At 43.2% G+C, this 22,525-nt stretch overlaps 1 protein-coding gene across 1 annotated transcript in view; it reads right to left on the bottom strand.

The window, feature by feature from the left end:
- The window catches only part of VWA3A (von Willebrand factor A domain containing 3A), a 166,323-nt gene that overhangs the window by 107,568 nt on the left and 36,230 nt on the right, over positions 1-22,525 (bottom strand). The window contains exons 9-16 of the mRNA XM_040441103.1: positions 22,185-22,310; positions 20,179-20,278; positions 17,669-17,734; positions 17,424-17,555; positions 14,072-14,210; positions 10,838-10,941; positions 9,894-9,974; positions 6,729-6,823 (exon numbers count right to left, since the gene is read on the bottom strand). Of these exons, the coding sequence (XP_040297037.1) occupies positions 6,729-6,823; positions 9,894-9,974; positions 10,838-10,941; positions 14,072-14,210; positions 17,424-17,555; positions 17,669-17,734; positions 20,179-20,278; positions 22,185-22,310 (843 nt within the window). The remainder of the gene's footprint in view (positions 1-6,728; positions 6,824-9,893; positions 9,975-10,837; positions 10,942-14,071; positions 14,211-17,423; positions 17,556-17,668; positions 17,735-20,178; positions 20,279-22,184; positions 22,311-22,525) is intronic.

Genomic DNA, 22,525 nt, shown 5'->3' with positions numbered 1-22,525 from the left:
CATATAGTCAGGACTGAGAGATATTTATGATTAATATTGTACGTACCGTTGAAAATATAAAGCTTGGGGACCGTAAAGTACTATTACAACATTTAAATTGAGTAATAAATGTGATATACAGTATGTATAGCATACGTATACAAATACATGAAGACAGTACTCTATTTATTGCTCTCGGTCACAGGTAGCTTTTTGCAGCACAAACTTAACAAATGTACTGCCTAGAGATGAGCGAATCGAAGTTGATGAAGTGGAATTCGATCGGAATTTCAGGAAAAATTTTATTCGTACCGAATCCGAATTTCCTCACGCTTCGTGGTAACTAAATGGCTGCTGCACATGTTAGGACATGGAGCAAGGAACTCTGGGAATGAGGGATCACCCACAATGCCATGCACGCAGCCAATCAGCAGCCAGCCCTGTGATGTCACAGCCCTACAAATAGCCTCAGCCATCTTTGATTCTGGCATTTTCCAGTGTACTTAGTGCAGGAAGAGACGTCACCAGGAACTATGGACAGTGGTAGAAAAGACTTTAAAACTTTTATTTTGCTGTATAGAAGTTCAGGGAAAGGAGAGGGAGGACTCATTCCACAGTATTGAAGCATAACAGGGTTCAGTAGGGGAGGTTACAGCCTGGGTAATAGGAACAATCCTATTACACCTTGCTGCACTGACTGGGGATCCAAATTGCCATTATACAGCTCTGTAACTCCAGCAAACCGTTCTTGTTATTGGGGTGCAAGTGCTGTGTGATACAGCCAACAGGGTTTATTACTACGTCTTATTTGCCCTTGTGCTGTGCAGTTATATGTTCTAAAGCATTTTCTGTCTTGTATTAGTAGGAAAAAAAGGGCTTTTTAGCCGTTGTGTGGTGAAGTGACAAAATGACAGCCCTTTTTGGTGTGTATTAGTGGCAAAAAAATATATATTATTTGTCGTTCAGCGGAGCAGTTATATGTTCTAAAGCTTTTTGTGGCATTTATAAGTGGAAAAAAGTAAGGGCCTATTTGCCATTCAGCGGTGCAGTTATATGTTCTAAAGCCCTTTTAGGCATGTATAAGTGGCAAAAAATATATATATTATTTGCCATTCTGCAGTGGAGTTATATGTTCTAAAGCCTTTTGTGGTGTGTATAAGTGGAAAAAAGTAAGGGCCTATTTGCCGTTCAGCGATGCAGTTATATATTCTAAAGCCCTTTTTGGAGTGTACTAGTGGCAAAAAAATATATATTATATGCCGTTCAGCGGTGCAGTTATATGTTCTAAAGCCCTTTTTGGCGTCTATTAGTGGCAAAAAATATATATATTATTTGCCGTTCAGTGGTGCAGTTATATGTTCTAAAGCCTTTTGTGGAGTGTATTAGTGGCACTAAAAAAAGTATTTGCCGTTGTGTGGTGAAGTGACAAAATGACAGCCCTTTTTGGCGTGTATTAGTGGTAAAAAAAATATATATTTGCCATTCAGCAGTGCAGTTATATGTTCTAAAGCCCTTTTTGGCTTGTATTAGTGGGGAAAAAAGGGCTTATTAGCCATTGTGTGGTGAAGTGAGAAAATTACAGCCATTTTTGGTGTGTATTAGTGGCAAAAAAATATATATTATTTGATGTTCAGCGGTTCAGTTATATGTTCTAAAGCCATTTTTGGCGTTTATTAGTGGCACAAAAATCTATATTATTTGCCGTTCAGCAGTGCAGTTATATGTTTAAAGCCTTTTGTGGCGTGTATAAGTGGAAAAAAGTAAGGGCCTATTTTCCGTTCAGCGGTGCAGTTATATGATCTAAAGCTTTCTTTGGCGTGTATTAGTGGAAAAAAGGTCCTTTTAGCCGCTGTGAGTCGCAGCGAGAGGCCTGAGCTCCCAGTGTCATCTAGCGGTCATGTCTTGACCAGCAACCCAGCGGTTCTTGAATGGTTCACTCGGTCATCCACTTTGTCTATAGTGACATCAGACACCCCCAGCCAAGAGTCGGTGGGTTCGACGGACACAACCCTTAGTTGGCATGGCCCGGGAGCAGGCCCTGTGCCCTCACCTGTCCTCATCCTTCCAAGAAGTGGAGGAGACATCCGCCGCTTCCTCCGGTAGGCGGGCAAGTAGTGATGAGGAGAGTGGTGTGGGAGCTGATGTTGCGAGTGGTCAGGCTCCTTACCCAGAGACAGTTGAGGAGGACATCAGTTATATGCAGACAGTACTCGATAATGATGATGTAGCTGATCGCACTTGAGAGCGGGTGAATTAGGGGCTTCATCATTATCATCGGGAGAAGAGGGTGGCAGCTTGCCCGTGAGGCAGCTGTGGAGCCAGCAAGTCGCTAGCCTGTTCGGGAGTCAGGATAGTGGCAGCAGTGGGAGGTCAGGAGCCAAACGTGCCCGGGGTAGACCAACCACTTCGCTAAAGTCTACCTGTCCGGAAAGTAGCGGTGCAGGGGTTCACGAAAGCAGCAGCGGTAGCAGTCAGTCAGTGCGGAGTGTTGGAGGAGGTGAACATGGCCATATGTAGAATCTGTGGGCAGAAAGTGAAGCGTGGCCAGGGTGCCAATGTTGGCACCACGGCCCTGCATCAACATATGCAGCGTCACCATAAAGTGGCCTGGGAGAACCGTGGCTCTGATGTGGTGGTCCAGCCTGCCGCAGCAACTCCTGCGTCACCCAGTGGCACGCACCCGATTTCAGGCAGTCAAGGCTCCACCACCTCAGCCGAAGGGAGCTATCTGTCCTTCCCATGATCTGCTGGTCCTGATGCTCCTACTCTTCGTCAGTCATTTCGTCAGCAATCGATCACCGAAGCAATTGCCAAGAGACAACAGTATGCGTGCATCCATCCAACGGCGCAGAAGCTGAATGTGCTCCTGGCCAAGTTGCTGGTGCTGCAGTCCCTCCCTTTCCAAGTGGTGGACTCTGCACCTTTCAGAGAACTGATGGCTTGTGCCGAGTCGAGGTGGAGAGTCACAAGCCGTCATTTCTCTGCCAAAAAGGAAGTGCCAACCCTGCACATGTATGTAGAACAGAAGGTGAGCCAGTCCTCGAGCCTGTCGTTGTCTGCCAAAGTGCACGGCGGTGCTGACGTGTGGAGCTCTAACTACGGTCAGGGACAATACATGTCCTTTACGGCCCATAGGGTGAATGTGGTTCCTGCACAGCCACACCAGCAACTTGGGCAGGTGACGCCACTTCTGCTTCCACGTTCTCATGCCGTTGGTCCTGCGACAATGCCCGCCTCTGCCTCCTCATCCTCCACCATGTCCTCAGCCTCCACTGCAGGGAAAATTCACAGTGCCCCTCCAGCATACCACATGTGCAGGGCACGGCGGTGTTACGCTGTTCTGCACCTCGTTTGCCTGGGCAAACTGAGTCATACAGGGGAGGAACTGCTCCGTGTCCTTCATCAAGAAATCGAATCCTGGCTTTCTCCGCGACAACTCAAAATCGGAACCATAGTGACCGACAACGGGAAGAACATGGTGTCGGCGCTGCATCAAGGAGGGCTGAGCCATGCACCCTGCATGGCACACGTGTCCAATCTGGTTGTCAAGCGGTTCCTGAAGTCTTCCACCTATCTGCAAGACATCCTAAAAATGGCCAGGAAACTTTGCATGCACTTCAGCCCCTCGACTTTGCATGCACTTTAGCCACTCGTACACTGCAAAGCACACACTCCTTGAGCTGCAGCGGAAGAACGACATCCCCCAACATAGGCTGATATTGGACCTTGGACCCTTGCTACCGGTACAAAATGGGGGCCTTTTTTTTTACACCCGCTGAGAGGGAGGACAAACTGAACTACTATAGAGACATCCTATGTAGTCAGTTGACCGCTGCCTATCTGCACCATCGTCCATCCTCTCGCCGTATCCCGGGAGAGGGCAAGGGTCTGCCTAGAAGGGAAACATGCACCTGGTCAGTGCCGCGGCCGGGGAGCGCGACATACCGCCTATGGAAGGGGGGCATGCATACGGACAGCACTACTGAGATCAGGCTGCAGCGCCCTGCGCAGCCAACATGAATTCCGTTATTTTTATTTTTAATATTTTTTTAAACACAGCCTCTCTGAGGCAGGAAGGGGGCCACCATACAGGGGCACAGCCTCTCTGAAAGGCAGGAAAGGGGCCCATGAGGAAGCCCAGAACTTAGAGGGTCTCCTCTAGACGGGAGCCGGCCGGTACCCAAAAGGTTAACAGGGATCCGGCCTGGGGGGCGGCGCAGCGATTCCCTGGGGGCGGGGGGACCTCCAGGCGGGAGGAATTCGCGCCTGGAGAAGTTCCCGCCCCCTCCAACCGAGACCGCGAAGCCGGGGCCTAAATTTTTGCGGCGCCCAGCCGACCGGGACCTGGAGTGGCGCATGTACATACCGGCTGCGGTTGCCCACTCCGCGGGCCGGAAGAGTCAGGGGGCCCGGGAAGGAGCGCCTGGGCCAAAATTTGCGGCGCCCAGCCGACCGGAATGCACCGACGGTCGGCCGGGCCTGTGGAGCATCGCGCTCAAGTCCATGCCAGCCGCGGGTGCCCACCCCGTGGGCCGGAAGCGAAGGCCCTGCGCCTCGGCCATGAGGAGCGGGCCCCTGTCCCTGAGCAGCGCACCGGTAAGGGGATGGGGGGACCCTGAGATCGGGTGCCCGTGAGGATAGAGGCAGCTCCCTAGGAGGCGTGACAGGGACGACGGCATAACCCCTCCGTCAGGGGCAGTTAGGTGCGGGCCTCCGGGCCCTGTTGCAGCATTCCTCTCGCAGGGAGAAGGGGGGCAGTGCGGTTGAACCTGTGTTGCAGCATTCTGCAGCTGCCTTCAGGAGAGGTGGGGATAAAGTCCTATGGAGGCCAGGAGGGGAGGAGAGGGAGCAGGGAGCAGATTGCCGCCCTGCGGCACCCCAGGGGCCAGCCTAGGTCCAGCAGAGACAGAAGGGTCCAGAGGCACCAGTATGGGGGTCAGGCACGCAGGAGACCGGGGGAGACGGACGTAGGGCTGGAGAAGCCACTCTCTCACCATCAGCCATCTTCACCTTCGGTCCATTCCAGCAGGGTCGCCCCTGCAGCTACTAGCACCGTAGTGGCAGGACGCTGGAAGAGGGACTTGGCGTGCGGGCGAACCTTGCGCTGGCGGGATGCAAGGGAACTAGGCTGCCCTGGTCCACCTTGCCTTCAGTGGGGGAGGCAGCAGTGCGGGTGACCGGCACTGGCGCAGCTCAACCCCAGGAGAAACAGAGAGGTCTAGTACGTCTCTGTTGTCCCTGATGGTCTGGAAGAAAAAGAAAAAAGTAAAAATCAAAATTTAAACAACAAGTAGAAAACAGCCCTGCAGAGCAGGGAGTGTCTTGCCTCCTTGGACACTAAGCAAAAACTGGCAGTCTCTCTCTCCAGGCTGAGGGTATAGCTGCCTGGAGGAGGGGCTTAACAGTTTTCACTTAGTGTCACGCCTCCTAGGGAGCTGAGCTATACCAAGGTCTCCTGTGTCCCCCAAGGAAAATGGGCGAGAAAATGAGACGCACAACGGATCCTGTCTATGTAACAGCTGTAAGGCCTGCATGACATGGTCACTATTTTGCATCAGAATTGGCTTATGATTGGCAGGAGTGGGTACAAAACACTGAATTAATATTCCATTCACATGTCATCTCTGTTTTGGATCCACTCCTGTTTTTTTGGGCTTTAGCAATACTGATGGATTACTGACCAAATGCTGACCGAGTGAAGGTGGATTCTTCACAGACAGGATCCGTTTATTGGGGGTTATTGTTCTGACGGATCAGAGGAAGGGCAAAATAATCAGTGACATCAACACAAAACTTACTGCTGACACCCTCTGCACTCTGTCTGGGGGGCTCTACTTGTATAAGCGTTTAATAGAACAGGTTCTGCAGAAATCTATGTGGAATCAGTGATATGGTGTAAAAGGAGTGCGCTCTTTCACGCTATAGTAGGATCTTGGGCCTCTGCACGGTTCTTTATACCTGGCGCTAACATTGACCTGTAAGGCTGAGTTCACACTTGAGTTATTTGGTCAGTTTTGGCCCCGTAACTGCCCAAATAAGTGAAGTGTGCAGTGATTCTGAGAGCGACGCCTGTCATCTGCATGTCATACTGACTCACAGTATTGTTTCACTACCACAGCAGCCTCCCTATGCGTGTTACTGCCAGGCACAGTGTTCTACACCACTATGAAGGCTCTCTGCAGCCAGGATATAGCCGTTTTTTAACGCGATTCGCCACAAATAAATTCGGCGAACCGGCCGAATCGAATTTTTGATAAATTCGCTCATCTCTAGTACTGCCCTTCCTCGGGACAGAGTAAATATGTAAAGTGGTGTGATACACTGCAGATAAGCAGGACAGCCTGCAGGATAGGATAGCATACACAGTTGATCTTTCTTTCTTGCGTTCCTCTGGCGATTTCCTACAGTCTCAATGCTAAAACAATCATCAGTATTATCGTCAGTCGTACTCTATACATACACAGTTTAGACTTTGTTTACATATGTGTCACGGCTTTCAGCCATAATGGAAACCACGATGCTCTGCCGGATCTTTCATAGGACAAATCCCAAAGCTGCCTGACAGACCTGACTCAAATGGAGTCCATCACAAATAAGAATAGTTCTGCACGCTGCAGTGTTCTTTCTGTCAAAACTTCTGATGGAGCCTCCATTGGCAGCGCGAACAAAGACACAATAAAACATGATATCCAAAACACTATAAAGAAAGCGGCGTACTAAGATATAGTATAATATTAATCTAAATCCACCTTTTTTCACAAACCGTTCCCCACATTTTTCGGCTTCCCTTTGTGAGCCAGTCTATTCTTTTCTCGTAGGTCCGTGTCACTTTGGCTAAGTTTTTCTGTGTATTAGACACAAAGAGAAAAAAAAGAACATATATACAGTATTATATCAGCCACTTCATGACCAGCATATTTTTGCTCTTGATGACCTGATATCAGGTCCTTGTTTTAGGCATACGATGGTTTAAATGCTATAACCTTTTTCTTTGTCAGACTATCCAAGTATTTTTTGTGTCTTTTGTCACTTTACTACTTTGAAGCATATATTTTCAACACTGCCAACAGCCAATGATAAATTTGAGTTAGGGCTCATGCACACGACCGTATACATTGTGCGCACGGGAGTCATAGGTTACTAAGATCTTATGAGTGCAGGACAATAGCCCCGCGGGCGACCCGATGTGCACAGTATCATAGTAACCTATGATGCTGTGCGCTCCTGTGCACACCATGTATGCCACTCTGGGACATATGGCCCGCTCACGGACCGTATGTCTTAGAGGGCATACAGTCGTGTGCATGAGCCCTTATACATTCGGTGTTAGTAGTGGAGAATGGTATTGGAAGCTGCCAATAGCCAGCTAGTTGCACAGGAACTGAGGGTCACACATTACTCCCAAGCCATTGATTGGGAAATACTGGTTAAACCGTGGAGTCAATTTTGACCTCACCACAAAAGCAAGTCCAGCATTAGAATAATATTCCATAAACTAAATTCTGCCCAGACTCAGGACACTCAACTCTACCCCGTCTGAAGTATGTGAAGGACCTCTCCTCTTTAGTAGCAGTGCCACTACTTGGTGCAGCTAAAAGAGATGCCAGGAGAGTGAATATGCAGGGCTGCCTCATCGCTGGATCTTAGGCCTCTTGCACACGAACGTATGCGCACCGTGGTCGTGCTGCGGCCCGCAAAATGCGGGCCGCAATGCACAAACACCATCCGTGGGGCAGCCGCAGTGGATCGCGGACCCATTCACTTTAATGGGTCCGCGATCCAGCCGTTCCGCAAAAAGATAGGACATGTTCTATCTTTTTTCGGAACGGAAGTACGGGACGAAACCCCACGTGAGCACTCCGTAGTGCTTCCGTAGGGTTCCGTGCTTACATCCCGCACCAATCCGCATCTTCGGATTTGCGGACCCATTCAAGTGAATGGGTCCGCATCCGTGATGTGGAATGCCCATGGAACGACACCCGTGTATTGCGGATCGCAAATGCGGTCCGCAATACAGCAACGGGCGCACACGTTCGCGTGCAAGAAGCCTTAAAGGGGTTGTCTCACTTCAGCAAATAGCATTTATTATATAGAGAATTTACTAATGTATTGTTATTATCCATATTGCCTCCTTTGCTGGCTGGATTTATTTTTCCATCACATTATACACCGCTCAGTTCCATGGTTACGACCACCCTGCAATCCATCAGAGGTGGCCGTGCTTTCACACTAAAGAAAGTTTGGGGTAGTTTATAAGATGTGGTCACTTTTTGGGGGTTTTGACTGTGGGGGAACCTCAGGGTCTCTTTAAATGCAACATGGTGCAAAAAGACCATGCCAGCAAAATCTGCCCTCCAAAAACCATATGGCGCTCCTTGCCTTCTGTGCCCTGTCGTGTGCCCAAACAGCTGTACACGACACATACGGTATGGGGTATTTCTGCAAACTGCAGAATCAGAGTAATAAATATTGAGGTTTGTTTTATTGTTAACCCTTGCTGTGTTCCAGGAAAACATTGATTAAAATGGAAAATCTGCAAAAAGTGAAAATTTGAAATTTCACCTCTATTTTGCTTTAATTCCTCAGGAATACCTAAAGGGTTAACAACATTTCTAAAACCAGTTTTGAATAGTTTGAGGGGTGTAGTTTCTAAAATAGGGTCATTTATGGGTTGGTTATATTATGTAAGCCCGAAAAAGTGACTTCAGAACTGAACTGGTCCTTAAAAAAGTTGACTTTGGAAATTTTCCTAAAAATTTCAAAAGTTGCTTCTAAAATTCTAAACCTTCTAATGTCCTAAAAGAATAAAATTAAAATACCAAAATGATGCCAACATAAAGTAGACATATGGGGAATGTTAATTAATGAATATTTTGAGGTATCACTATCTGTCTTAAAAGCAGAAAGATTAAAATTTAGCTTAACTTTTGGATTTTTTTTTATAAATAAAGGTAAAATATATAGACTCAAAATTACCATTAACATGAAGTACAATGTGTCACGAGAAAACAATCTCTGAATGGCCTGGATAAGTAAAAGCGTTCCAAAGTTATTACCACATAAAGTGACACATGTCAGATTTGCAAAATTAGGCCTGGTCAGGAAGAGGGTAAATGGCCCGGTATGGAAGTGGTTAAACCAGACCTATCAGCATGAAAATGCTGTGAAATCTATGGGCATAAATTTATAGATCAGTTTTAGGGGAGAAAGATTCAGTATAACCGTATTTTCTTCATTAAAAGCTCTGCTCTTTCAAGGTTTAGGAGTCCAGTGACTGGTCCAAGGATTGACAGTCTTTTTTTGCTTATGGAGATGACTGTCAATCATTGATCAGACCGCCTAATGGACTGTTAAAGCTCACGGTGCGCAGAGATTTAAAGGGAACCTGTCACCGGGATTTTGGGTATAGAGCTGAGGACATGGGTTGCTAGATGGCCGCTAGCACATCCGCAATACCCAGTCCCCATAGCTCTGTGTGCTTTTATTGTTTAAAAAAAACGATTTGATACATATGCAAATTAACCAGAGATGAGTCAGAGCTTGAAAATATGACTCTTTTCTGGTCACAAAAGTAAGATATGACTATTTTATGTTAATTTGCATATGTATCAAATCGGTTTTTTTACACAATAAAAGCACAGAGAGCTATGGGGACTGGGTATTGCGGATGTGCTAGCTGCCATCTAGCAGCCCATGTCCTCAGCTCTATACCCAAAATCCAGGTGACAGGTTCCCTTTAAATGGTAACTAACTTTTCACTCGACTTTGTATAAATCAATAGTACAAGCGACCACAAGAAACTTTGTAATATGCTTTATCAGTGAAAAATGTCTAGTTCTCTTGTTATCAGCTGTTGTGTACTTCTAGCTATACAACAGCATTGCTGTCCTTTAAGCAATCATTGGAAGAGTTACCTGGTATTCATAAAGCACTGGGAGATCCACATGAATGTTCTTAACTGTTCCATCATACCATTCAAACTGCATCATTGCTCGCTAAAAAATAAAAAATAATCTTATAAATATATATGCATATATATAAAAATATCATGGGGGCGGGGATTTATCAAGGCCTCTGCAACAGAAAGTTGTGCCAAGCCCCTGTTTTGTCCAAAGATTTGCTGCTTTTGTGTCGACAGGGGGGCTTCCTGTCCCTGAGCAACCCCTAGATGACACATATTGTATGGGATGGAAGCGAATTCTGAGAACACAGGTCCCCGCTGTTCTTCACTTCCTTCGACATATCAAAAAAGCAATGACAGGCCCACTCAGCCAGTCACTGGCCCTAAGGGCTCATGCCCACATCCATTGGATGTTTTACGGTCTGCAAATGGCAGATCCGCAAAACACGGATTCCAACTGAGTGCATTGCGGAACAGAACAGCCAATCCCTAACAGAACAGTCCTATCCTTGTCTGTAATATAGACAATAATAGGACATGTTCTATTCTTTTGTGGAACGGCCATCCGGACATAGGGAATGCACACAGTAAATTCCGTTTTTTATGCAGACCCATTGAATTGAAAGGATCCGCATACGGGCCACATGAGCCCTAAAGGTGACCCACCTGAGTAGGCCTTCCCTGGCGTTTCCATGTCAAGCAAGGACCAGGAACCTAAACGCAACGGGGACAGGTGTATGGTTTATTTCTTTATTTTTAACAGATTGTGGCCGATTTGTAAAAGAAAAAAAAATGAAAATCCCTTTAAATATTATTAAACAGAGGATAAGAGGCACTCTGTTTTGCTTTCACAACAATATAGATACTACTCTGTATAGTTTTCATTGTGTCATATTAATTATAGAACTGTATCTCACAGGTTTGATATAATATCTGTGTAAAAGGAAAGTAGCTTACCTCGAGAAGTGTAGATGAGACCGTTTTTTGAAGTATGGGCACAAATTCCTCCAGCGCGGAATATGCATTAGGAGCTAGTATTTGATAGAGGGTCATCTTTTTGGCTATAAACAAAATTATAGTTATCATTTTATACATACAGTTATCATTGCAGAACATGACAACTGTTGCAGGTGTAAGGCCAACAAACTTTTCAGGTGATTTTTGCAGTCCTGAGAGTAGGATACAGTCCTGATCAAAAGTTTAAGACCACTTGAAAAATGGCAAAAAATCATATTTTACATTGTTGGATCTTAACAAGGTTCCAAGTAGAGCTCCAACATGCAACAAGAAGAAATGAGAGGGAGACAAAACATTTTTTGAGCATTCAATTAATTGAAAATAACGATTTAACTGAAACAGGCTGTTTTTCAGCTGATTCAAATTTTAGGACCACATGCCTTCAAAAGGCCAAATCTGTGCAAAGATGTGGATTCATTGTCATTCTCTGTCAGGTAGTCACACGTTGTGATGGAAAAAGGCAAAAAAACTCTCCCTTTTTGAACCTGGTCGGGTTGTTGAACTGCATCAGCAGGGTCTCTCACAGCGCGCCATCGTTGCTGAGGTGGGACGCAGTAAGACAGTCATTTGGAATTTCTTAAATGATCCTGAGGGTTATGGAACAAAAAAGTCAAGTGGAAGACCCAAAAAAATTTAATCAGGACTGAGCCGGAGGATCCAATTGGCTGTCCGTCAAGACGCTGGACAATCCTCGACCCAAATTAAGGCCCTTACTGGTGCTGACTGCAGCCCCAAAACCATCAGACGGCATCTGAGACTAAAGGGCTTCAAAAACAAAAAACGTCTTCAAAGACCTCGTCTCCTTGAACGTCACAGAACTGCTCGTTTGGACTTTGCAAGTGAGCACCAAACATGGGACATTCAAAGGTGGAAGAAAGTTTTATTCTTTGATGAGAAAAAATTGAACCTTGATGGTCCTGATGGTTTCCAACGTTACTGGCATGACAAGCAGATCCCACCTGAGATGTTTTCTACGTGCCACAGTGGAGGGGGCGCCATAATGGTCTTTTTCCTTCAGTGGAACAATGGAGCTTCAGGAAGTGCAGGGGCGTCAAACGGCCGCTGGCTATGTCCAGATGTTGCAGAGAGCATTCCTCATGACTGAGGGCCCTCGTCTGTGTGGTAACGACTGGGTTTTTCAACAGGACAACGCTACAGTACACAATGCCCGCAGGACAAGGGACTTCTTCCAGGAAAATAACATCACTCTTTTGGCCCATCCTGCGTGTTCCCCTGATCTAAATCCACTTGAGAACCTTTGGGGATGGATGGCAAGGGAAGTTTACAAAAATGGACAACAGTTCCAGACAGTAGATGGCCTTCGTGCGGCCGTCTTCACCACTTGGAGAAATGTTCCCACTCACCTCATGGAAACGCTTGAATCAAGCATGCCGAAACAAATTTTTGAAGTGATCAACAATAACGGCGGAGCTACTTATTACTGAGTTCATGTTTGGAAGTTGGATTTCTGTTTTGGGGTGGTTTAGTTTTTTTTTGGAGGTGTGGTCCTAAACTTTTGATCAGCTGAAAAACAGCCTGTTTCAGTTTATTCGTTGTTTTCATTAAATTGAATGCTCAGAAAATGTTCTGTCTCACTCCCATTTCTTCTTGTTGCATGTTGAAGCTCTACTTGGAACCTTGTTAAGATCCAGCCATGCTAAATATCATTTTTTGCCATTTTTCAAGTGGTCTTAAACTTTTGATCCGGACTGTATGATAGTGGCTGTTTGTGGGCCGGGTCACTGTCTCTCCTAGGAGTCCTGTCAAGATTTGCACTACTTTTTACTTTAAAATTCTGAACAAAAACCTATATATTACAAAGCTCTGCCCGAACCCCTCTATCATATCCTGCTTAGATAAGGGAGCATAAATCACCTGACAGGTAAGGGATTCCTGAGATCACTTAATATTACACAAAATATTGAATTGAGGATTACAGATGGTGACAGCTTTATGACCTACATCTTAGACTGAGTCAATGTTGTGGCCTGCATTTATAACTGAAACCAAAATGCTCTGCCAAATTCATCGAATAGTGGATATCACTGCCGCCTGATGGACCCTATTTCAGTGCAATTCTTTGCATCAAATTTGCAATCATAGGGGGAAATTTATCAAGACCTGTGCTTTTTGCACTGGGTTGGATACCCCCTGCACTGCTGGAGGATGCGTCCAATTTATGATGAATCACAGGCCTTGTGATAAATCAGGCGTCTCCTCTGGCAGTCTGTGCATCTAAACAGAAATTCTATGACAGAAAACTGGTGTAAATGAAGACATATTTGTCTCAGGTGTTTACTGCACTTGGAAAAGTGGCGAGGGCAGCGTAAAAAGAGACACTTGCATTTAAAAAGTTACAAACACACGGCCTGCGACATTTAAAAGCCAATTTTCTGGCACAAGTGAAATGAAGGGTCTCCCCCATAGGATCTGAACAGAACCTCTGATGGTGGTGTGAATAGAGCCTAAATGTTCTATTACTGTACTTTTTAACCATTCATTGGAATGGAAACAGAGAGGTCTCATCACTGAGCTATAAAATTCATGCTGTATGGTACAAAACACGAAGGTGATTGAGATTGTAAAATATGAATGCTATCTATTTTTCAACTGCAAGACTTGATGCCCTGGGGGCTAGTAAAGTGAAACTACAGCTTAGAGATAAAATTGAGCTCAGGATAGCTGCTACTTCATTTTACCTACTTGTGAGTGACAGACCTTATGCCCCTGCAATTGCCCATACAGCACAGGTAGGTTGTTAGGTCCCGTGCCACTTTGAGATACCTTGACGGAGTGCGCGGACTCCAGTATGTTCTTGATATCGGAATATATTGGCAAAAGTCTCATTTTAATATCAGTGTGAGGGTTTAGCCATATATTGTCAATTGCATTTACCATTGTAGTGAACCATTTTTTGTAAATCTCTGTTTTATATAGCCAATCACATCCGAACATTTGGCTATCCTGTCTAGGATGTCTTTGTGGTACATGTGGTTCGTTGCGGGCATCCTCCATTGTATGTATTGTTGGTGGGGATTGCTGTTAGCAACGGACCACATGTGCAGGATTTGCTCCCCCGGTTAGAAATGCGCAACAGCATATGGGGTTTTGAGCATTTTCTGCCTTTTAAGACCACTTTATTCTGTTATTCCAATAATTCTAATAACCTTTTACCTTTCAGTCCGTTTTTCTTCAGCCATTCAGCAGATGTTCTGGGTGAAAAATTGGGTATGTTTATATTCAGTGGTGCATTGTGATTGGGTGGTTTTGGAAGAAATGCAGAGGGAGGTATTTTGGCAACCTCAGTTGATATCTGTGAAAAAAATTAATTTGCACTGGTAAATATACATAGCTAAATCAGACAACCACTTCTTACTACAACCTAAAAATACGGCCTATGTGACACAATAAACAGCTCACTGTAAGCAAGTACCAGAATGTTCAAGTACATAGCTTCAAGGGTGGTTAGGTAAGAAAACGGGCATGAATGTCACCGTTATAAACAGGGAACGATTCATATTACACACCACTGTTCAATTTATTTCATTTTTCCTGTTGTTTTATTTTCATAATGTATTAGAATTCATCAGTGAATTATGTAAAGGATCCTATGAATCCTGCAAAGATCGTAATAACAACCGTAAAGGTTCCTGAATGCTTTGAAATTAGTCTTGTATATTCTTACATAAGACTGAATTCATTTCTGGCCAGAGGACGACACTGGCAGTCAGTCCATAGTGAAGGGCAAACATTGTGATCAGACCGTAGCAATAAAGTTATACCACTAAAACATATATTACAGATCCACAGGATTGGTGATAAATGTTTGACCACTGGAGGCCCCACTTTTAGAACTCCCAACGATCACTAGAATGAGGGTACTGAGCCCACATTCTGGAGGAATTTCAATAGAGTATTGAACACATACGCCCTTATGCTCCACTCAATGTCTATAGGGCTATAGGGCTGATAGAAATAGCCAAGCACTTTACATAAACTCTAAATATAGCGGCAGCGCACATGCATGACTACTGCTCCAATCAGACTCCTCCGGAATGAGGGCCCCATTCTAATGGAGGTGGGGTTCCCAGCGGTGGTGTCCTCAGCAATCATACATTTAACCAATCCCGTGGAGAGAATGATAAATACTTTTCGTGGGATATCACGAGAAAGTATGTGATCAGTGGGGGGTCAAACACCTGGGACCACCGCCAATCTGCTGCTTGAGAAGGCACCGGCTCTGTGAGCGCCGCGGCCTTCTCACAGCTTTTCCTAGGCCAGTGAGTGACGACACATTCATGTGTCATATGGCCTGAGAGCAGCTCAGCCCTATTGAACTGAATGGGGCTGAGCGTGATGCCAAACACATACGCTATCAAATGTACGGCGCTGCGCTTGGTAAGATGTGAGAAGGCGGCGGAGATCACAAGAGCGCCAGTGCCTACTCAAACAGCTGATCGGCAGGGGACCCAGGTGTCGGACCCCCACCGATCAGATACTGATGACCTATGAAAAGTATGAAATTCTTGCAAAAGCCTTTAAAATGTTTTCAGCCTATTTACTATTGAATTGAAAATGATACTTCTCCTTTTATAAAAATACTACTACTTAAAATGCTCAGTACTTTTACTTAGACAGAAGTAGGTATATGGTCGACCAACCATTGAAAGAATGATCGCCTGGTCTATGACTGTTCTGACGCAGTCATACATATGTACGGTAATTCGATATTGCTCCTTACAGTCGTTCAAACTGACCATACATATTCAATGACATGGAGCATCTCATCTTTCTGCTACTGGTGTCCGTGAGGACTAATTTTAACACCGCTAAATCCTACACCTTTATACATTAAAACGTAACTTTTATTTTACTTATAGTAGTCAGTCACTTTTATTTAGCGATTTAAAACTTTAGCTGGTCACTCAGTTTACACAATCCGAATTTGGATGTTGCTATTATTCCCTCATACCTAGGATGGATACATGATTTCACTGCTGGCTGCACGCTGCCAATGTATCAGTGAATGCAATGTCTCATTATCTCAGATTCGTCTCGTACTATCCATTCTAGTTAAATGTCACTGAACTTGAGTATCTGTAACTGAGTGCTTGCTATATTAAAAATATTGAGCTTCGCTGCCCCCCGACATGTTTCGCCGTGTACCTGGCGTCTTCAGGGGTTAGGGCAGTGTATGAGCGCGCTCGTTTGTCGGCAACTAAATAACTTCTGTTAGCTTGTCATCATCGGGGCCGAAACCCTGTTGGTCCAATCGAAACCTGTATCCGTGGGAGCCTCCCAATCTAATTGGTGAGTGTGGACTAGAACAATTGAATCGAAGGAGGCCAGTAAATACATAGAAAAGGACCCTAAAAATATACCAAAGGAACACTGTTACAAAAGTAAAAAGGAAGGAGATTAAGTTTAAAGACATGCGCCTTAGAGAAAAATTAGAAAAATTAGACTAAGTCTCTAGACATGCGCAATTGATAAATCTACCCAAAAGGAATAATCAGTTCCAAAAAGGTGAAAATGGGTATAAATAAGAGAAAATGGAACTAGGTTCCAATATATGCGCAACAGCCAGTAAAAGCAGAAAAAGTCTTCGGACATGCGCAATTGATAGGAAGAACAGACAATTGACTATGTCTCCTCAGACATATGTCATAGAGTAGAAAAGGCAAAAAAGAGACTAAGTCTCAAGACATGCGCAATACAAGAAAATGAGGAGCTGGGGACTAAGTTGGAAGACATGCGCAATAGAGAAGATTTTTGACAAATGAGACTAAGTCTAAAGACATGTGCACAGTGATACTAACAGGAGATGGAGACTAAGTCCCAAGACAAAAGCTATCGCAAGAAAAAGGCATTCCGCAGTCTAAGTTGTAGCGCATGCGTGGCCACGAGTAATGACGTCTTAGACATTAGACGAATAGAAGAGGCCAGAATAGGTAAGACAATGGTAGAGGAGGGGTAATAGTCCACGCCGTACAATATTAGAAAATAATAGCAACATCCAAATTCGGATAGTGTAAACTGAGTGACCAGCTAAAGTTTTAAATCGCTAAATAAAAGTGACTGACTACTATAAGTAAAATAAAAGTTTTAATGTATAAAGGTGTAGGATTTAGCGGTGTTAAAATTTGTCCTCACGGACACCAGTAGTAGCAATACAATAAGTATAAACACTGCATCTCCCACCACAAGGGAAAATATTAGAAAATAAATCTCATCTTTCTGGGATCATTTTAGGAAGATTCTGGGAGCATTCTTTTGAAGAAAGATCTTTCAAGGACTTGTGACTATAGATGACAATTTTAGACATGGTCGACAATTTGCCATCAGTCAGCTGACACAATAGTTGGTTATTCATTTTCACCAAAAGAAAAATGATTTTGGTTAAAATTGTCAGTTTTGGGCACCTTCAGGATCTGCAGGGCATAATATAGTAGGACACTTAGCTTTACGCCCTTGTTTTTCTCCAGGATGTAACGCTGACAGGAGTAATTCATCAGAATTCGCTCACCTTTTGTATTATACTGATAAATGTGTCATCCAGTTTTCCTTGCCGCAGCTCCTTGATCTTGTTCAAGATGCCTACTGCTTTCTGAACCTCTTTGAATACTAACTGAATATCGGTGCTTGCATAAATTTCATCCTGTTTAAAGCAACATAAACCAAACATTGTCATTCTATTTCCAGTTACTAAGGTACTTTACTGGTGATGGATCATTGTGATGGAAATGTACTATAACCTCAGATATAGAATACCTCTTTCCATGAAGAGAAGCAATGAAAATGTGCTCCAACTGATTCAGCCACTGCCTGTAAATCAGCCTGTAGGGGAATAAACAAGTTATTGCATATTTTATCTTAAAGTTTTTTTTTTCAGGATTTACACAAATTGAACCAAGATTAGGAAATGGGGGTTAAAAAGCCCTATACTCATCTCTTCAATTACCCTGCCGATCCACAGCTGCTACTTCAGTGGTCTGGTCAGTCTCAGCTTATTTCCTGCAGCGATCAGCCAATGGGGCTGAAGAGAGGCTGCTGGTGGCTGGTGAGAGGCTGCTGGTGGCTGGTGAAAGGCATATGGGGGCTGATGAGAGGCATGGGGCTCTTAACTGAGGTCTGATTGGGGGTCATTCACATTGGGGTCTGAGCTGAGGTCTGACTGGGGGTCTGATCTTGTTGTGCATTTTCATAAGTGTACAATATATTTGATGATACTATATTCAATATGGATGATCATTGCCTTTAACAACATGTGATCAGCATGAACCTGAAAAAAAACCAAGATGGGTTCATGGCAAGTTCAATGTGTTAAAAGTAAATATATAGGGAGCATTATACTTCATATTATTGTTTAGAGACATGGATTTATCTACACAGGTTTCTCTAAACTTGTCTGTCTGACGAACAATGGGTGTTTCATGGCTAAACCATGATCTGATAAGAGATGTCCATAAAACACATCTGGTGTGGAACAGATATCTATTCATATATTCACATACATATAGATATATATATTCCTGTGTGCATTTATTTAGTGTTTGAACTTGTTAATGATTCATATATACTATGCAATATTGATGTATTATAACCAAATATTATTAATGTATCTTTATATGTCTGTATCTCACTGAGAGGATATATTCTAGGGGATATAGAGAGTGTTTAAGTTGAATTTTCTTAAATAGGGTCTATTTTAGAGGAGCTGATGTTATTTCAAACATCATTACTCAATAGCTGAGACAGTTAAGATACACAAACCAGGAGAAAACTTTATACTCTTATCTGCCCCATAAATTCAGGGATTAGGGAAACTTCTGATACCGCCAGTCAGTCTGAGCAAAGTGTCAGAAAGAGTCCCTCCTAATTGATTTAAGGTGGAAGAGATCAGAGTTTAAGTGGTAATAAAGCAATATATATATATATATATATATATATGTTAATTCTTAAAATATTTAAAATTGTTATATGATACAACAGTGCCATCAAGTGGTAGATGGGCAGGAGTTTCTAAGGAATGTCAATTAAATGACATCATTCCCATGTTTAACATACGTCACACCCACCTTATCTAATTGGAAATCCCTAATCCAAGAGGGGATGGGCATAGATAAGGATTGGAATATCTGATCCAGTTTTGGGAGATCAAGACACTTCACAAAAAGAAAAACTTCACAAACTCTTCACAAAGGGGGACTTCTCAAAGGATCACTTCACAAAGATTCATTCATCAGCATCACTTCACACGTCAGGAACGTACCACAGGACGGGACATATCTAAATCTTGGAAAGCTGGGTCCATTCTAAAAGCTCTTTATCCCAAAGCCAGGGGTAATGTATAATCTATTTCATTTGCAGTAATTATAAATCGCTCCAATTGGCATATAGTTGAGACCCCATTATTAGTGGGTCAATAGTGTTAAAACAATAATTTTATGGGAAATTTTAATGAACGTGCACATCATTAGAATTCCTGTAATATTGATATCAGAGTGGGATCTCTGATCGGATTTTATTATCCGTAGTTAGGCCAATGGGCGTATTTATAGGGTGTCTCTTACTGCCATATTCTTTGATTGAGCATAAGGGATTTTCCACAGATTCATTTCTATTGTTTTTGTTGTTGTTGTTACATTATAATATTTTGATAATCAGTATACTAATCGGTAATAATTTGATAATAATTTGAATAACATTATATTGTACTTGGTGTACTAAATTAAGTGAGCCCGGCGTAAACGGCGGAGCATCATCTTGTGGTCAATTTTGATATTATCCTTGTATTCATTTGTATGCCATTTTTACTGCATGTATTTATTTGTAATAAATTATATTTTATATAATTAATTGCACCCTGTTTCATTATCTGCACAAATTAACTTTAGATCTCATCAATAAAAGAACTGGCGTTTATATGTCCGCCAATAAATGTTTTAATTTTTAATTTTTCATATTTCATAAAAATATGAAATCATAATTTTTATGATTTCATATCTTATATGAAATAAATACCCGACAATCTGAGGTCTTATTAACATTTAGGGTCTTATTGGGGCTGTCAGTTGAGCTCTGATTAACATTGGGGGTCTGATTGGTGGTCTGAACAGAGGGCTAATAAAAATAAAAAAAAATTCTTATTGTCCTCCTCTAAAACCTAGGTGCGTCTTATGGGGCGAAAAATACGGTATATCTAGGTAAATACTTATTTACAAAATATTTCTTAAAATATGCTAATATTGTGTGACTAATTAAAGACTACAGTAGATTACCTGCCCAATGCTATCAAATGCAACTAGGTGGATTTTAAGACTTTTCCCCATAGTGCACTGCAGCAGGTAGTCAGAAAGGACATCTGATGTCTGGTCAGGGCTAAAAACAAGAAAACAAAAAGAATTTTTAACACAGGAATTTATAAATAGATTATTAATGTCAAATATAATAAGATGCAGGTGTGAACATAATGAAATGCAAGACATATATGTAATATTACATCTGGAGTAAATACATTTTAAATAGTCATTATTTTCTAAAGTGGTTCTCTGGAAGTGAAAAAATATAGAGCTTAATGGGTCTGTTATGTTTTGTAGTCTCTCCTTCCCAGAGTCATAACTTTTGTTATTTTACAGTTCACATATGAGGGCTTATTTTTTTTGAAGGACTACTTGTACTTTTGAATGGCACCATTTTATATTGCAGTGTGTATATGTAGTGGGAAGCTGGAATAAATTTCCAAATAGGGTAGAATTGGAACAAAAACATAATTCCATCATAGTTTTATTGGTTTCGACTTTACGGCGTTCCCCATCTGGTAAAACTGACCTTTTACCTTCATTCTACAGGTCAGTACGATTACAGAGAATCTACATTTACCTTATTATTCGCTCCATAAATGCAATCTCCCCCCCTCTCCTCTTCCCCAAAAGGGGAAAATGGCAGTGTATCTTATGGACAGAATACTAGTGAGCACTTCTATTATGGAATCACTCACTAGTACAGAGTAGGACCGGGAGCAGTGAATACCGTTCTCCTGCTGCTAGCTGTACTCACCGCTCCCTGGTCATCTGATAGCTTCTCCCATAGACGGCAACCGAACAACTCCCTCAATCTCAGCATTGGGGAGTCATTCAGGCCCCGGGAGTGCAGTGTTCCTAGGACTTCAGTTGTGGTCACAACTGACCATGGAATCTGAGGGTTTAAATGTCCGTTACCAGCATTACTGTAGAGTACAGAAATCGTCTCCGGGTGTCTGCTGTGTAAAACAGCCGGCTACTGGCGGCTATGGCGCCCGCTCAGCTCCTGAGCAGGCCCCATGTTTAGTAAATAAAACAATATCTCAGCAATTCCTTCGCCTAATCTCCTTAAAATTGAATTAAAACTATGAAATGTCTAAAATGTTATCTGCGTTTCCCAGATCAGCCATGCCCTCCTCCTTCTCCTCAATGTACTGTGTCTTGCTGTAGGACAACTGACTGCAGCAGGACCCCTCTTAACACTGCTCTGTCTGTAGCTGGACAAAAAGGTTGCTAAATCCTATCCTTTGACTACACCGACCCCCTTAACAGTTAGCAGAAAGAGGAACTGATCAGTAGGAGACTAACCCTTGTGTTCTCAGCAGGATTTCTACAAGACTGTATTTCAGCAACACGCTGAAAATACTGCTGACTGAGAAACAGTGTGGACAAGGGTATCTCCGGTTTACTTTTCTCCTTTATTTCTAGGTTTAGCGTTCCTTTAGAGGAATTAATTGAACAGAGCAGGCATTTCCTGAGCTGATCAGCTGTAGTCTGATAGTCTATAAAGTATACTATAAAGTCTAAAGTATAGCATACTGTAGTCTATAAAATATTTATACATTTACCTACCAAATTCTACTTTAAAAGGGATGCAATTTATATACTATTTTTTTGTGTTACTAATTTCTTTGTTGTATATTAAAGGGGTTGTCCAAAACGTAACTACTGATGATCTACCCAGTGGGGGTCTGTTTCAGCTGTTGGAAAAGGCCATGGTGCTTGGCCTGTGACTTCACGTCCATTGATCACATGGCCCTTCTGTAACTCAGACCCTTTCAAGTGAATGGGACTAAGCCAAACACAGCCACAATACAATGAACAATGCTTGGTATACTGTGAAGAGTCTGTAGTGCTCACCAGAGGATTGCAGCCCCTTCACAAAGCTGCCCTTATATTGATGACCTATCCTGAGGATAAACCATCAATACTAAAGTCCCGGACAACCATTTTATTATATTACAAAGTACATTATAAAACCATACCAGTTGCTAACGATAACCACAAGAGTATCCAGGTCCTGGATCTGCAAAGCTTTCCGTAATGCTAGGAGTAAGTTACAGCCACCTCGAGGCTGCGTCTCTTGAATCCACTGTCTTGCTTCATGTAATCTATAGAAAGGAGAGAAAATGTTTTTAAAAAGGAAATGTTTTAAAGGGAAATTGTTGTCAGTAGGAGCAAATAGAGCCATACAAGAATGCTAGGTGCAGGGCTGTGGAGTCGGTAAGCCAAAGCCCCGACTCCAACTCCTCAATTTCCCCTAACTCCGACTCAGACTCCCACATACATGGCGCATGTTTGAGCAAGAACTTAATTTAAAGAGGAC

Source organism: Bufo bufo, chromosome 7 (assembly GCF_905171765.1).
Source record: "Bufo bufo chromosome 7, aBufBuf1.1, whole genome shotgun sequence".
NCBI lineage: Eukaryota > Metazoa > Chordata > Amphibia > Anura > Bufonidae > Bufo > Bufo bufo.
Note: the sequence above shows the minus strand (reverse complement) of the source record. Positions and strands in the feature narration are given on the sequence as shown.